Genomic DNA, 15,682 nt, shown 5'->3' on the forward strand with positions numbered 1-15,682 from the left:
CAGGAGAGGCAGAGGTTATGCTCTTGTCTACTCTTCTGAAGTCAGAGAACTCTTGTTTTCCATCCCAGGTCCAAATTAGTACTAATTATTCCATGCAAAATGGAGTTGCTTCAACAGGAAAGAATTAGGACAACAAATTATTCTGGAATAAAGAGGACTCGCTGCCTAAGCAAGCGATCTGTTTGCACATGGAATAGAAGGGGCGTTCTCCCACACAAGTTTTGGGGAAAAAGCAGTACCCACTCCATTTTTTTTAAAATTTCTAACCGCCACGGCTGTTACAGTAGCCACCAGGATTTCCTACATGACCAACACGCCAAAACCCAACCCACACTCAGTTGTTTCGACTTCCACCATCAAAACGGCAGCCACCATAAACACAGCAGTACCATATGTGTAACCACAGCAAAAGCGGGTTTAACGGCCACGGCTGATGCTTTCAGTTAGGCAAGTTTTCACTTGGGGCAGGGAGGGAAGGGGGGCACAGGCACGCACCCTCCTGCAGCCTAAAGCAGGGTTTCCCACGACGGAGACACAACCCTCAAATTTAGTCGAGTCCCCGTAGTCCCACCAGAGTCACACGTCCTCCACTTCCCAACCTCAAACTGGCTCAACACCAACCTGCAGGACACACACAGCCCCACCAACTGCAGTTGTACAGTGCGCGGTTAGATTTAGTCCCACAGGACACACGGTGATGGAGATGGATTATTTGCGTGCCCTGATGTGTTCCCCGCCATCACCTCCTCCCCACACGAACACAGCGGCACCCAACCCGGAGGGGCGTCCCCCACCTTGCTGTACTACAAAATGTCTTACCTGAAAAAAAAACCAAATCCCACATGGGTCAACGTGGGGCAGACATGGGAAGCAGCACCGCCATCACAAGGGTTTCCAGACCCATGCTGGAGACACGGATGAAATTCAAGGTCTTCTGAAGACATTAGCCAGAGTAAAGCAGGAAGAAGCCAGCTCTGGACTCGTGGCTGGGCAGATGTACACGACAGTGACGGCGTCTGCCAAGGCCAAGACACGTTTCCCACGAGCTTTGGCTACACACATGAGTTTCAAGCACTGCCAGGTACTTCGGCTTACAGTACAGTCACGTGAGTTGTATCAGAGAAAAAGGCTTTCCAGCATTTTTTGTGAGTTTAATGAGAATAAAGCACTTGTGATAAAAGCCACTCTACCCACTTACAAAAGCTAGAGACTTCAGGAAGAACAGGATCAGGCCCGCGTCTAGCAATATCCAGGACCAGCTGCTCCTGAGGAAGATGCAAGAAATCATTCTGGACAGTTCGGGAATCGCTTGCTTATCGGTAAATCTCTTCCTAAGCCCTTCAGATAGTGATTAAGCACAATGGTTCATACCCCATATATTAAATATTAATCCTCCCTAATGTGACTGCCGATGTTCTGGTTATCCGATTCAGACAACCACACACCCCCAACAGCCCATTCCTTTTCCACCCCAAACCATGTAAAAACAAGGTACAAAACCCAGCAGCGTGTTGCGATCCTGCTAGAGGAGAGCTGGTGATATTCTCCTCAGCCTCCAAGCCTGGAAGTAAAATAGCTGGATCTCACCAAAAGCAGGAGGGAAAGAGTTAAGAGCAGGGAGATGAATCAGCCCACTGCTATAAATGCGGACATTTCCTACCTCTTCGCTCTAGTGTTTCTTCCTGTCCGCAGGCTTTGGAGATGCTTATGGACCTGGTCACATTCAAATGATTTCCACCGCGACAGGAAAGCCCGGGGATTTGTTTTATTTCAAGAGGAAAACACGATTTGTGAATGAGACCAGAAAGCAGCCGTGAGGGCTGACCTCCTTCTCATATAACACCAAGAATAAAGTACCAGCCAGCAGCCTGTGTATCTGCTGTACTACTCCTAACCCTACGGGTGCTCTGTTCTACCTGAAATAACCCACCCCACGCTCCCCAGCGTTTCAAGGCATCAGGCAGACCCCGACCGCGCAACCGTGGCTCAGCACTGCCCTACCCAAAGTGGTTACAGCAGACCTGCGGGCTGAGTATGGCAGAGGTCATGCAACCTGTGCCCTTCCCACCGGATTGGGATCTGCCGTTCTGCTGCAAACACAGAGGGTTGGAGGAGAACAGAAGTAGGTCGTCGGCGGGAGGAGACAGGGAGAGAGGGAATTCAGACTACTCTTCCACAAGGATGTTGATGTTGGACTGGGACCAATATCACGGATCCGCACAAAGCATCAGTTATTTGAGAGTGACATTTCAGAAAAGCGGAGTTATGTATCCCACTAGCTTGAAAACAATACAGCCGCACCAACGCCAGGACAGCAATGCCCCTGGAAACGGGAAACATCTATTTTCAGCACCTCCCAGTATCCCCCCACGGCTTTAGCAAACTGTTTTTATAAAGATCAGGCAAAAGCCCTGGAGCTTCCCACAGACACCTCCCCAAAAACCTCTCCAACAGGGAACTGGAGAGGAACACATGGAGGGGGAACAGGGCAGCTCCCATTTTCTCCCCAGCACAGACACCCAGTCTGCCTCACGCAGCATCCCCAGGTCACAGCGAAGCTGTGGTCCGTGCCCCCCCCCGCCCCCCAAAACGTCCTGGCTCTTCACCTTGGCCACAGCAGAAGTCATTGGGGGAGCTGGCTGTCCTGTGACCATCCCTGGGGTCCTATTCCTCATCATCAAGCTGGTTTCCCAACCTCACCGTGGGAATAACGGCATGAGTTTGCATCTGATTCTTGACTGAGACATAAATCCTCCTTGCAAAGCCGGCAGCTCCCTGCATCGGCTGCAGCCACCCCATGCACCTCCTTCCCTGCCACCAGCTGCTGCAGCAACAGGAATTAAAATAAAGAAAGACGAAAAACTTCTGTTGGGGCTGCAGCTTTATTTGTCCACATCCCTTTCATTTCTAGAAGTCCTTGTATAGGACAGGAAGAATCGCTAAATATTTTCAAAGCATCCTGCATGCTCACAGCAAGCTCCCCCAGCCACGGACAGGCAGAGAAGGGATGACTAATTTTTTTAGCGTAATAGGCTGCGGAGAGCGTCCTATGAACAAGCAAAGTAAATTCCTGAGGCTCTCGGCAAGGACCGCGCCGCTCCTTGCGAAACTTCCCAGCTGGAACCTCACAGCCGAAAAGCCAGAAAACATCGTTTTTCCCTCCTCCAACAAACAGGGTCTGGGATTCCTTTCACGACAGTATTTGGATTTTAATGTCAGTCCATATTTAGCAGGAGGAAAAAAAGCCTCCCTTCCTTCCTGTCACATTTTCCACCCCTGATGACATCCAAGATCAGAAATAAGCAAGCGCTGGCCAAGGAGGGAGGACACATCTACCCTAGCGTGGGAGAGCCCGGAGCATGGCAGCCCGTACATTCCCATTTGAGATGCGCGGAGACACCAGCGAGGAAGGGACACGGCCCTTGGACCTCATGGCGAGGATGGGCGTCCCCTCCAACGCTCTGTCTTGGAGCATCTCCCCGAGGGACGGCGCAGGGCGGCAGCCAGGCCATCAGCTTAACAAGGCTGGTGTACCCCCAGCCCCCCCAAAAAGAAGCCTTACGTCCCCGGCATGGGCCAAGAGCTGCCGAGGAGGCCGTGGGCCAGGCCGAGCGTGGCCGGTGGGTTGCTCACTCACGGCAGGGTCCTGTGTGCCGGTGCCCACGGAGCTCGGCGATCCTGCGGCAGGGAGAGGCGAGCCGTGGCGGGGAGGAGATGGCTGGCAATCTTGGGAGTGGGGTGTCTGACTGCGGCCCGGCGACGTGCCCTCTCCGCTGGGTGCCGGAGCGAGGGGTCCCCAGCTGGACCCCCCCAGGGCCACGGGGAAAGGAGGGGAGCGCGAGCCGCTGCAGACCCACGTGTGGAAGTTCACATGCCCGATCCACGATGTACTTTTTATTCTCCCTTCTTCCTCTTCGAAAAGCATAATAAAACTCACGTGGGGCGGGGGAGGCGAGCGAGGCGGGACCACACGGCCGCTCGGGCCGGGCTCCACGCAGAGGCCGCGGACACGCGTGGGTACCGCCCGCAGAGGCCCCGCCTGGCGCCCCCCCCCCCCCCCGCGTCGCCATAACAACCCCGGGCCCATCCCCGTCCCCCCCCCACCCCGGGCCGGGCGGTCGCTCACCTGCGGCTCCGGGCCCGCTCCTTCTCCCTCGCCGGCTCTCGCCGCCGCCCGAAGGCTCCGGTACGACGACGCCGGCGACCGGCCGCGACCATGGACGCCGCGCCGGGAGAGGGCGCGGGGTAAGGGAGGGGGGAATCGGGGGAACGGGGGAAGAAGGGGGTGGGTGGAGGGGGGGCGGGGGGGGGGGAAAAGTGGGAAAAGAAGGGAAAGGGAAGGGGAAGGGGAAGGGGGGGGAGGCACCGCCGTCCCTCAGCGCCCCAGCCGCGGGGCTGCCGGCCCTCAGCGGTGCCCCCGCAGCCGCCCGCCCGCTCCTGCTGCCGCCGCCGCCGCCGTTGCCGCCATGGTGCGGCTCGCGCGCAGGGCGGGCTCCGCTGACAGGGCCGGGCCGGGGCGGGGCGGCCACAGCGGGATCCCTCCGCCGGCTCGCCCGGGGCGAAGCGGGGGGGGGGGGAGGAAACGTTCCCGTTCCGCTGCTGCCACCTGCCGGCGCCTGTCCCGTTCCCCTGGTTCCGTTCTCGTTCCGTTCACGTCCCGCCACCGTGGGGTGAAAGCGGGGATGCGGCCGCGGGGAGGAGAAAGCGGGCGTGCCTGCCTCCATCTCCTCACAGCGCCTCATCACCGCGACGGGCGTGCGCGGCGCCCAATCAGCGGCGGACACGGACGGGGGTGGGCGGGCTCAGAGGGGTCCCAGAGTGCGCGGCGGTGGCGGCGGGCGCAAGGTAGGGCGGTTTGGGGACCGGGCCCCGCCGGGCAGAGACCTCCGGGGGGGGGGGTCTGTCAAGTTTAACTGCGAGCACAAAGTGCTCCCAGCGCTCCCCTGGGAGCGGGGAGGCCGAACGGTGGCGGCGGCGGCGGTGTGGGGGGGGGCCCGGTGGAGAGGCCAGGCAGGGTCCCGCCGCAGCCTGCCCCTCCCGGGCCGCCGTTATCCCACGGGAAGGAGCTTTTCTTCCCTTTCTCTCCGCTATCCTTTTCCATCGGCGAGAAACCGCGTCTCCCAGGGCCTAAAACAGGCTCCCAGTCTCGGCCTCCTTCTCCCGGCGTGACCCCGCGCCGCGACGGAAAACCCCCCCGGGGCTGGGATCCACCCGGCCGCAAAGCGGACGGGAATAAACACGGGCCGGGCAACGGCAGACGGGAATTAGGCTTGTGAAAGCAAGGCCGAGAGCTGAACTTTAACCTGAGTGTTTTTTCTTTACTTGTTTTCCACCCAGGATTTCCCCCTGCACCGATTGCTGCAGCGAGGTTGAGCGTCAGTGCCGAGGGGCCGGGCCCCTATGGAGAAGCCCAGGCCCCTATAGCATAGCCCAGGCTCCCATGGAGAAGCCCAGGCCCCTATGGAGAAGCCCAGGCCCCTATAGAATAGCCTAGGCCCCTATGGAGAAGCCCAGCCTCCTGTAGAAAAGCCAAGTGTTACCAGCAGCCCTCCGCTCGCGTTCAGTCTCTCTCTCTTTCTCGGCAGGGGCTGAGCCAGGATGGGTTTTGCCGAAGACAAAGTGTACGACTACATTTTGAAAAACCTCAAGAATTTCAGGAACATCCGTGTGGCGTCGCTGGCCGATTCCCTGAGCTGCCTGACCGACGCCGACAGAGTAATTCCCTGCTTTCCCAAGTCCTGCTGGTCTCCTTCCCCAGCGTAGAGCTCAGGCAACGTACAGCTGCCTTACCTCTAAGCCAGACCCTCTCTTAGATGCCACGTGTTTTATTTAGGATGAACTTCACACCCGGGAGGAAATGCGGGGGAGCCAGGCGACCGTCTATAAGTTTTACCAGCACCTGAAGTGCCGGCAGGGCTGGGTGCCGGATCTCATCGACGCGCTGCGCCAGAACAACGCGGGGCACCTGGCCGATGAGCTGCAGCAAGTATATGACAGCTGGCAAGCCCGTATGTAGCCTCGTCATCCCTGGGTGCTGCCCCAGGGGTCTGGTGGAGATGGGGACCCAAACCACGTCTCCTGGTGTCCACCAAGCAGCTGGCCTCTCTCCCTGCCCTGGCTTCCCAGGGGGTCTGGGGATGTCCTTGGGGTGTCCCCAGAGATGTCCCTCATCCCAGTGATGTGCCTGAGGAAGGCGGGTTCCTCGTTTGAAGGTGCTTGGGTTGGCGGTGGGCTAGGTTTCTCACCTGGAGTGGAGATGGAAAGATAAATGAAGGGGTGCTGTGGGCTTGGCCAATGTAGGGATAGAGCAGGGGCATGTGAGGGGCTGCCTCGGCCCTGTGCTCATCCTTTGCCTCCTCGGCTTTTCCCCCAACGTCCCTGCTCATGAACTGCCTTGGCTCCTCCAGGTTCCCCGGCTCCTGCCGCCGCCTTCTTCCCTCCTGCAGCCAGCGATCCCCATCCCAATGTCTCTTCCATCAGTGCCCAGACGCCATCCCCGGGGCCGAACCCTGCTCCGGGCGCCCCGTTGACTGACCAGCCACACCAAGACCTGCCTGCTGGCAGCCGTCCGCTTCTCCTGCCCAGTGCTGCCACCACCACAAGCACGGACCTGGATGCCAGGGCCCCGGTGCAGGAATCGGTGAGCGGGGCACGCATCAGATGGGGACACAAAGGTCCCTTTTGGACCGGAGTGTTGGTGCTGTGGGGTGTGGGGAGCCTATGGTAGGGCCAGGCTCATTCACGGACACCCCACGCAGCCTCTGACTGCTGATCTCTGCTGTGTGCTTGCCGTGTCTGGCATCTGATAGCCTATATACGGCCCTATAACTGCTGCTCTCTCCTGCTTCCCCTCCATGGATGGGAGTGCAGGGTCCACTCTGTTAGTCCGGGCTCTCCTCCACAGCCCCTGACCCCGTGCAAACCTGCGAGCTGTGCGGTGGGTGCTGAGGAGAGACCCCCTCATCGCCAGGCTTGCGTAGGTCACTGGGTAAGGGTTTGGGGCACCCCGGTGGTCCCAGACCTTGTCATCCTGGCACAGCAATTTAACACAGGTCATTTCTTTCCAGCTCCCCAAAAACCTGGAGCAAGAGAGTCTCCAGCCACCTCCTCTTGGGAGCGCGGTCCATGATGGAGCGAGCGATGGGCACAGTGGAGAGGGGCATTTCCCGCACCCCATCGAGGTCACGCAGGTGGCAGCGGGGACCCCCAGGGCAGGCAGCGTGGCCGTGCCATCAACTGCCCCCCCTGAGCGGGGCCGGGACTGGCTGAGCCGCCAGCAGCACCCGGTGTGTGTGGACAACGGGTGTTTTGGGAACGCCAACCACCTGCACCGTGGTGCGCCGGGCTTGGGTCTGGGCAGGTCTCTTCCGCTGAGGGATGCGGGCTCTGCTCGCACCCCCGAGCAGCCCAGGAACGAGCCCGAAGAGGACTTCTATGTATCCACTGAGTCACCCCCAAGGCTGGAGGAGACTGCTCGCAGTGGGGGGCCGCAGCCCCCAGATTCACTACCAAAAAAACAGGTTGTGCCTGGCTCCGAGCACAGCGAGCCCCCGGGCAGCTTTGTGGATGTGCGCAGCCCCCTCCTCATACAGCAGCAGTTCGATGCGGAGCAGAAGCGGGTTGGGAAGCTGCGAGAGGACAGAGGAGATGGAGGTAGGTTTCCTTCCTGGCAATTCTGTGTAGCCACTGTGCCAACAGGGAACAGGGTTGAAGGTGCTGCCGGACGCCTGTCCTTCTTGATGGTGAGGATGGAGAGTGGCAGAGAAGGTGCGGGCATGGGGACCCTCCCAAAGAACGGTGATAGCTGTGGCTGTTGGTACAGGACAGCCCAAGGTTGCGTCTGCCTCTGTGACCCATGAGCACTCATAGAGGTGTAGAGAACAACTCTCTGCTGTCCTCACCCATCTCCTGGGCTGCAGTGACCTCCTCCAGGCAGGGAGCGAGATTGGGTTGTGCAGAAATCCAGCCTGCCTGCTTGTTTTCCCCTGGTTTTCCCTCCAGTAGTTGTTGCTCGCTGTATTTTGACACAGCGTCCTGACCAGGACTTGGCAGAGGCACTTGCTTCATTTCCGATGTAAAATGACCCAGTTAAATGCCTCTGCATCCCCATTTCAGCAGCCTGGGGTCACCCTGCTCTTGAAAGGAGGAACAGATTGGGGTTGCTGGCTTGGCTGGTGCCGTCTGGTTTACCTGCCAGGAGAGCTCATGTGCCACGGCAAAGCCAGGGCCACACAGGCAGCACATAGTGGTGCTGGGTCCTCTCCTCGTCCGACCTCCTCAGCTCTTGGCTGTGCTGTGGCTCGGGTCCCTTGCCCGTGTCCTGGACTTGCTCTAGGCTGCAGTCACCGCTGCTGTGCAAATTAACACGGATTTGTGAGGAAAAAGATGAAAACTTGTAAATGCAGACACACAACCTGCCGTTGAAGTGGGAGTATCCTGTTGCAGCATCCTTGGAGAAGAGCAAAACTCACCTTTTAGGTCTCCTGATTAATGCAATACATTTTGTTTTCTCCCTGGCAGACACTCAGATGGAAAAAACTACCGCAATCACTACCCCTGTGTCCAGAGATGCTGTCCCATCCTGGGACACCTCCCTGAAGCCTCCTGTACAAGAGAGGAAACTGCCTGCTGGGGAGACGGCCAGCAGCACCCCCTCCATGCTGATGAAGGAGAAGGTAGGTGACCTTTCCTGTTGCCATTTGCATTTCATTCAGGTCCTTGCGAACTCCCCCTGGTTGGGAGATTTTGTGCTGCAGTGTAAGATGTTTCGAGCTGGTGGCGAGTTTATTCAGGGCTTTTTTCCCCACTATGTTCGTGTCCCCATCCAGATGCTATATTTTGAAGCATGGGAGAAGGGAACCAAGGTTTTTTGGGCTTTGACTCCTTATTTCCTCTGCTTGACTTGCTAGTCAGTCTCCTGGCTTCCAGGTGCCTGCTTCCATCCCTCTCCTCACTGTTTGTCTCCCCCTCCTTTCTTCCCATATTCCCCCCGAATCCCAAAGGCTCCCTGGAGCCCCAATACCTCCCTGCCCCACTCCCTCTCCCAGCCCTGGGAGTTACCTGTGACCCAGCCTCGCTGTTAGTGGCTGGAGATGTGGTGGTTAGCACAGAAGTGGGCTTATCGTGTGATGTGGGTGCCCGAGACTAGGCCAAATGGGTGCTCTCCGTAGCACCCAGCCCCTCTCATTGTCTCCCAAAGGTGCTCCCGACCTCGGTGGACCCTTTCCCAACTGTTGCGGGAGGCTTTGAAGGCACATCTGGGAGGACAGCATCCCGGGTGAGCTCTGCCACGAACATCTGGGTATCTTGCAGCAACGTGGAGAGTGATGTGGAGCTCAGCAAGCCAGGCATCCTCCTCTCCAAGGCTGAGGAGAGCCCAGAGGCGGCCGGCAGATGCCAGAGCTCTCAGGGGCCCAGCGGTCCCTATTCCGGGGCGTCCAATAGTCTCACCTTCAGCAGTGACCCACTCATGGTGAGCACAGATAGCTCGAGTTCAGGAGAAGTGCTCTCCAGAGTCTCCTTGGGATGCCCGGCTCCAGTGGCTCATGAAGACCCTGGGGGAGAGGAGGCAGCTGGAGCAAGCAGAGACTCCCGTCTGCCTCCGAGCTGGGACAGCACCTCCCTGGGCACCCACGAGGTCCGTGTGGACCATTACCCCTGCGCCCAGCTCAGGGCAGACAACGACCTCCAAGATGGAGCCAGTCCCCTTGGAAATTCTCAAGTTTTTGACTCGAGTAGGGGCCATAACACTGCAACCAGCTCGTCTCAGGCCAAAGTCTCCCCAGGGGACAGCAACGGACCATCCCTGCTATACATCGTTCCAGCTGTGGGCATCGCTGTGATTTCAGCTGTGGCGTTTCTGGTGTACGCTCGATTGCAGAAATAGCGCTGGAGTGGATGGGATGCCATGACCATCACTCAGCCTGGGCGATTCCTCTTCCTAGCAGGAATTTGGCCAAGGCGTTTGAAGCCTGAAGAACAGTGGGGAGGCACAGTAGGGGCGTTGTTAAATCCCTTTCTGGAAGGTTTTGCTGGAAGAGGCCTTGGTTGCGTGATGCTGTTGGGTTTGGGTCTGTTCCCCTTCCATTTCCTAGCCATCTTCTTGTCTGTAGCTTTCTCCTTTTACACTCATAGAGAAGGTCTCGTTCAGGGAGTGATCCCTTGAGTCAAAAAAGAAAGTCCTCTTGGCAATCCTCCACGTCTTCCTTGTTTGGTCCCAGGAGGCTCCAGGGAAACATGTCCTGGTGGTCCAAAAGGTGACCCCCACCCCGGTCCCTCTGGTCAGTGCTGTGAGGACAGGTTTGCAGACATCCTGTAAAGGCTCCTTATCTCGGCTTCAAAACATACCAGAGGGTCTGTGCAGCAGCCTTCACCAGGTGCCTCATGTTGAATTTGCCTTACTTGGTGTCTCTGGTTCTACTGCTGGGACCTTTGCTCATCTCTGCTGCTCCTTTCCGCCAGTGCTGGTGCGCAGGCCGGACCCCAGTGCAGTAAGTCACACTGCCTTCTGCTCATTCGTGACAAGAGAGATTCCCATGATGAGAATGTGCCAGGCCAGACCGTGTTCAAGCTGTCCCCTCTCCCAGGAGCTGTTGTCCCGCTTCGGTGCTTTGCTTTGGAGCATCCTCCCTTGCTCCTGAGGGTCAGGGATGGGCTCTGGGGTCACTTCATGCAGGACTGACACCCGGGAGATGAAGCTGAGGGTCAGGAAAGAGCCGCATCTAACGAGCTTTCTCAAGGATCAACCTCATTTCACCCCCCTCCAGCCACGGAAAGTGGGATTATGCTTTAAGAAGAACATTTTACACAATGCTAGCATTAAGTGGACTTGGTCCCATACAGGATTGTTGAGCATCTTTGATCTTCAGGCTGAATTTTTAGAGCCTGGCTAGGAGAGTGGATGTAGTTCTTGCTTTTCCTGATACCTGGTGCTATGGGATTGGAATATAGGAAACTTGCCTCCAGGCTGGGACACAAATAGGATTGACTCTGCATGCTGCAGGGAGGCCACATACGGTGGTTGAGATGCTCTGGGTTATCTTGAAGGTCCCATTTAAAATTGCAGTCCGTAATTTCCCTGCTATCCCCAGGGATCAGCTCGGAATGTGAGGGGATTGGGCTGCAAGATTTCTAAGATAAAATCCTCAAACCCAAATAAATATCCCCAGCTCCCCCCTGCCCAGGGCAGCTTTTGGGAGCAGAAGCAGCCCTGCTCAGTCGCTGTTGGCACGCATTTCTAGCTCAAGGCGGAGTTCAGTGATCACCAACTGTGCTGCCCACTTCTGTTGCTGCGGCTGCAGGTTGTTCGCCATCTCATCTACTCCCTCCCAAAAGCACAGGGGTACAAAAGTAATAAAACTACTTTTTTGTAGTTAAACAGTTATTGCAGCTAGAGGATTCTTTTTTCTTTAAGCTCTAAAGATGCCAGTGCATACTTTCAGGTGTTCCCACCCTCCCGTGATTTGTTGTGGGGCAACAGGGGAGCTGTGGCAGGAGGCAGGACTGGGCAAAACATTTGGCGATCTGCTGGTGGATTTGCACAGCAGAAGGTTCGTGCCATGGGCTGGCGTGGTTTGAATCCAGCGAGCCCACAAGGATGCCGTGGGCTTTAAACCCTTGCAGCAGCCTGGTGCTGGTGGCCGGGCTGCACTCTTAATCCAGGCTGTTGCTTCTTCCCTGCTTTACTGTGGGCAGTAACTTATTCCTCCTGGATTCCTGCCATTTGGCACAGCTTCCCGAAATATGACCTTCCTGCTGGCAGGGGAGCAGGAGGGAGATGAGTGCCCCGGTGCCTGGCTGCAAGGTGCAGCCATCATGCCCAGAGCTTGGCCTGCGCTGGGAAGGGTCCGTCAGCCCTGCGACAGGGCGAACGGCTGCTCCTCCCTCCTAACGCCCTTTGCCCAAAAATACAAGAAGTGCCTCCCTTAAACGATAAGGACAATAAATATGTGCAGTAGTGAGGTGTTGGTTTTGATCTGACAGGGCTGCTCTCTAGGTGAACTTGAGGTGTTCATTGCTTGCTCAGTGCCCGGCGCTTTATCCGTCAGAGGAAGGGACAGTGCTTTTAAATACACTTGACTTCTGCTGATCCCATTTGAAGATGACGTGGTGACTTGTCCAAAATCTCCTGCAAGCAGGGAAGAGAACCCGGGATTCAGCAGTCCCCAGTAAGATGGTTTTTTTCCTCAGCTTTCGTAATTTTGTCAGTGAGGGCTTTGTAGAGACCTGTCACCTCCCTGTGAAAGCTGCAGTTTTGAGCACTAAGAATTGCTTTTTATTTGCAGTGGGTAAGGAAATGTCCCCACATCCTTTCACCTCGTTAAAAGACTCGTGTTTACTACTGCATATTGCACCAAAATAAAGCAGAATACATATCGTAAAGCAGAGTACGTAAGCCTGCATAACCACACTGCAGAATCCATCCTAAAATTCATTAATGAGAGGGGAAACGTGCCTTCTCCACGTGCTTTCTGCATGATTCAGAGGATGTCCGTGAGATCCCAAACCAGCAGCATCCGTACCAAGGCCCTCTTCTCTGTTGCTTTAACTGCCTGCAAAATTCTTCATGTATTTTCCCACTCCTTTTTAGTGATGGCTTGTACGCTTTGCCTTTTCACATCACACTGCTCTTATGAAACAGCTGGTTTATCACCACTTCAGACTCGATAAAAGCATACATTCAGTTTTCTGCTGTGAAGTGCCGGTATTTTCACAGTTGTAATGTAGCACTTTAAAAGCATAATCAGCAGGTGAACCTGCAGGAGGGAACTGTGTCCCTGCACATCTTTTAAAAAAAGAAATAAAGCCTTTTACTAACTGTATAATAAAATTGTTTGCCACTTCACACTCAACTTATGAGGTTGCCATGTGTGTTTGTAAGATGAGGGGGATGCATCTCAGCTTTTGAAGCCTCTGTGGAACAAGGAAAGTTTTCCCACAGAAGTTGGCTGGAGAATTAAATCACCTAACTTACCTGCTTAGGGAGTGGAGGCTGCAAAGAAGAATCCAAACAGCCCTCCTCTGCTTTTCTGGGGAGGCTTGCAGCAGTTTATGCACCTTGGTTTTCCTATTTAAGAAGACAGGTGCTTTTAGAAAAGGCTGTTTGTAGAACTTTTGCCATATACGATTCCAAGCAAACTCCATCGTGGGAGTTGGATGGTTTCCCTTGCTGTGGAGCTGCATTTGGATTTCTCGGAGAACCCTTGCCTGCGTATTGAGGAGCATCTGCCAGAAATTCGGCTTCCTCGCCTCTTCCTCCTCCTTGGGCTGCCCCTGGGCAGCCAGTTCTGGTAAGACCCTTGCTTCGATCTTAGGAGTAGCCTGCTGAGCATGTCGGGGTGACACCTCCTGTTCCAGCATCCCAGAGACTAGAGGTGACTTCCCAGGGTTTGGGCGTAGGTTCAGACAGTGCCAAGAACCACCGAATCTGCGGTCTGGTGAAAGGCGCAGATAAACCCTTCTCTCTTGCTTACAGTGATGTCTGGATCTGTGCCAGGGTCTTGACCGGGAGATTTATGAAACCATTGCTAGAGGAAATGCTTTGAAGGGCACTACTGGCACAGTGAGACTGAGGCCATCAGTCTGTATTAGGAAGAGGGGGACAAGATTTGGGGACAGTTTCCAGACCTTGTTTCGGAGCGAGAACAGGTCCTCGTCTAGAGGATGCCCACCATGGCAGGTCATAGGAAGCCCAGAGGGCAGGTTCGAGATGAAGTCGGGGAGGGTTTTTCTCAATGCAGCATATAGCTGAGCTGCAGAAGTCGTGTCCTCAGGATGTTGTGGTTGCCAGAGAGGAACTCGACCAAGTTCTGGAAAGAGAAATGCACCAAAGGCTTTTAAGCAAAGGTCTGAGCTGCAAAATGTTTCGAGCTAGAAGAGTGTTTGGGAGCAATAGGGCTATAGACAGCTGTGGCTGAGTGGTGGCAGGCTGGGAGGGAAGGGACTGGATGTAACCACGTGCGCACCATGAGCAGATGTCTGCTGAGGTGGACAGTATGCACCAAGCCCAGCACACTGCTCACACTTCTTGATGATCCAGATTCCCTCAGATTGTCTGGTTCAGTCAGATCCTGGGATCCTGCACAGAAAAAGGAGCTGGGCCACCTTTGCCCCGCTGGGATCAGCTCTGGTGTGCAGGCAGCAGCAGTGGTTGCTCCCCAGGTACCGCACCCCGTCTGCTGAGCAGCTTTGGGCTTGGCCTGACCTGCAGAAAAGAGATAACAATGTCACCAAACCTGCCGCTGTGCCCGGCTCCAGCTCACCCTGCGCTGGCAAGGGAGTCGTAGGGGTGAGCCAGCCTGCAGAGTACGCCTTTTGGGGACAGGCAGGAAGCTTTTGAGCAGCATGAAGGAAACAGCCCTTTTCAGTAGCATTACATGCGGTCCACTCTGCCTTTTAAAGAAGAGGCTCCCAAGGGCTCTGCTGTGTATTCACAGCTGAGACATCCCACTAGCTCTCCTCACTTTCTGCTTTCCCAGCTAGAGCTCTTGACTTACGACCCAGGTATATGAAACGCATTCGGGGCTTGGTATTGACAATACTCTGAACTTCAGGCAGCGAAGCTCAGTGAGTTTGTTTTTTAAAAAAATGAAGGCAACGCTTTTATGAAGAAGGGTTATTTTTCTTCAAAGAGGTTATGCTTCATCTTGAATCAGCACCAACACCATTTGTATGCTTTCTGCACTTGCCCAACAGGATATTAAAATTATACAGACTAAATCTGACCAATCCCTTTGCCCTGTTTTCACCACAGCAACCAGAATTCAGGAAATTCTTAGTGAAATTATGACACCTTTTTTCAATGTCGGTCACTTATCCCTTTGGTATCGAATTAATGCCTGAGGATTGCGGTGAGCTGAGATTAACACGGTGCAGGTGAAGAGCACCATGGGTCACTGGGCTGCAGTTACATGCTTGGCCATGCTCTAGGTATGTTAGACATCAATTAACATTCCACCTAGGAACCTCTGTCTTGTTACAACGGGAACTGTTACAGCATGATATAATCTGGGAGTCAGTTTTTATTCTTGAATGTCATCCTGTTGATCTTTGCTTGCACCCCTCTTTAAGGTCGCCTCAATTTTTCTGCTGCCTGGATGGCTACTGCTGCAGTTGTTAGCTCAGCATTGATAAACGTAGGGTCAGAGTTCAAAGAATAGGATGTATCAGCACTTAAATTACATTGTGACATATAGGGGAGCAGAGGATTGGGTCTGAATGTATGCTGAAGCCTTGACCCTTGTTTCATTGTCTCTCCTCCTAAACCTCCCGTCTTGGTTCACATTTTGTTGTGTCCGTCCTTTCTACTACGCTTGCAAGATCTTTGGAGAACTCAAGTGTTTTGATCTGCCCGCACTGGAAGAGGGAGTTTGGGTCCGGCCTCATGAAGGGGAGCGGGACTTCTTTCTGCTGTTTGTCTCTTTCTCTTTAGGAGGGAAACCTTAGCTCTCCCCAACAAGGCCGTAGTTGTCCTCCAGGACGTGCTGAGAACATCCGATTCTGTTTCACTTCATGTTTGTGCCCATAACGTGATCCAGAGAGGCAGCCTCCGAAGATGCCGCTTTCAAGCACGCCTTTGGGACAGAGCGTCCTCACAGGCAGCATCGGCGGCGGCAGTCTTGAGCTTCCCAGAGACGGCAAATGAAGGAGGAGGGCGAGTTTAGGAGGTTTAGGCCCCAGGCCG

At 55.3% G+C, this 15,682-nt stretch overlaps 2 protein-coding genes across 6 annotated transcripts in view; one reads left to right on the top strand and one right to left on the bottom strand.

Annotated features, from left to right (window-relative positions):
• PTPRA (protein tyrosine phosphatase receptor type A) overlaps positions 1 to 4,267 on the bottom strand; it is a 129,505-nt gene extending 125,238 nt beyond the window's left edge. Inside the window, exon 1 of one of the 2 annotated variants that reach the window (XM_075045840.1) lies at positions 4,127 to 4,267. The gene's annotated coding sequence lies outside the window, so the exon portion shown is untranslated. The remainder of the gene's footprint in view (positions 1 to 4,126) is intronic. The other variant, XM_075046106.1, reaches the window with a different exon arrangement.
• Positions 4,115 to 11,362, top strand: MAVS (mitochondrial antiviral signaling protein). Of its 4 annotated transcripts, none has more exons than XM_075046717.1 (7): positions 4,115 to 4,245; positions 5,586 to 5,715; positions 5,834 to 6,008; positions 6,408 to 6,640; positions 7,068 to 7,653; positions 8,521 to 8,675; positions 9,200 to 11,362. In XM_075046717.1, exons 2-7 carry the CDS (start codon positions 5,599 to 5,601, stop codon positions 9,884 to 9,886), a joined length of 1,953 nt encoding a protein of 650 aa, XP_074902818.1. In that variant the 5' UTR covers positions 4,115 to 4,245; positions 5,586 to 5,598; the 3' UTR covers positions 9,887 to 11,362. The 4 variants fall into 4 exon arrangements, with proteins under 4 accessions (XP_074902818.1, XP_074902552.1, XP_074902730.1 ...); XM_075046451.1 differs by lacking the exon at positions 4,115 to 4,245 and adding an exon at positions 4,778 to 4,845; XM_075046629.1 differs by lacking the exon at positions 4,115 to 4,245 and adding an exon at positions 4,806 to 4,845 and having other exon boundaries at positions 5,338 to 5,715.
• The last annotated feature ends 4,320 nt before the right edge of the window (positions 11,363 to 15,682 follow it).

Source organism: Buteo buteo, chromosome 1 (genome assembly GCF_964188355.1).
Source record: "Buteo buteo chromosome 1, bButBut1.hap1.1, whole genome shotgun sequence".
Taxonomy (NCBI): Eukaryota; Metazoa; Chordata; class Aves; order Accipitriformes; family Accipitridae; genus Buteo; species Buteo buteo.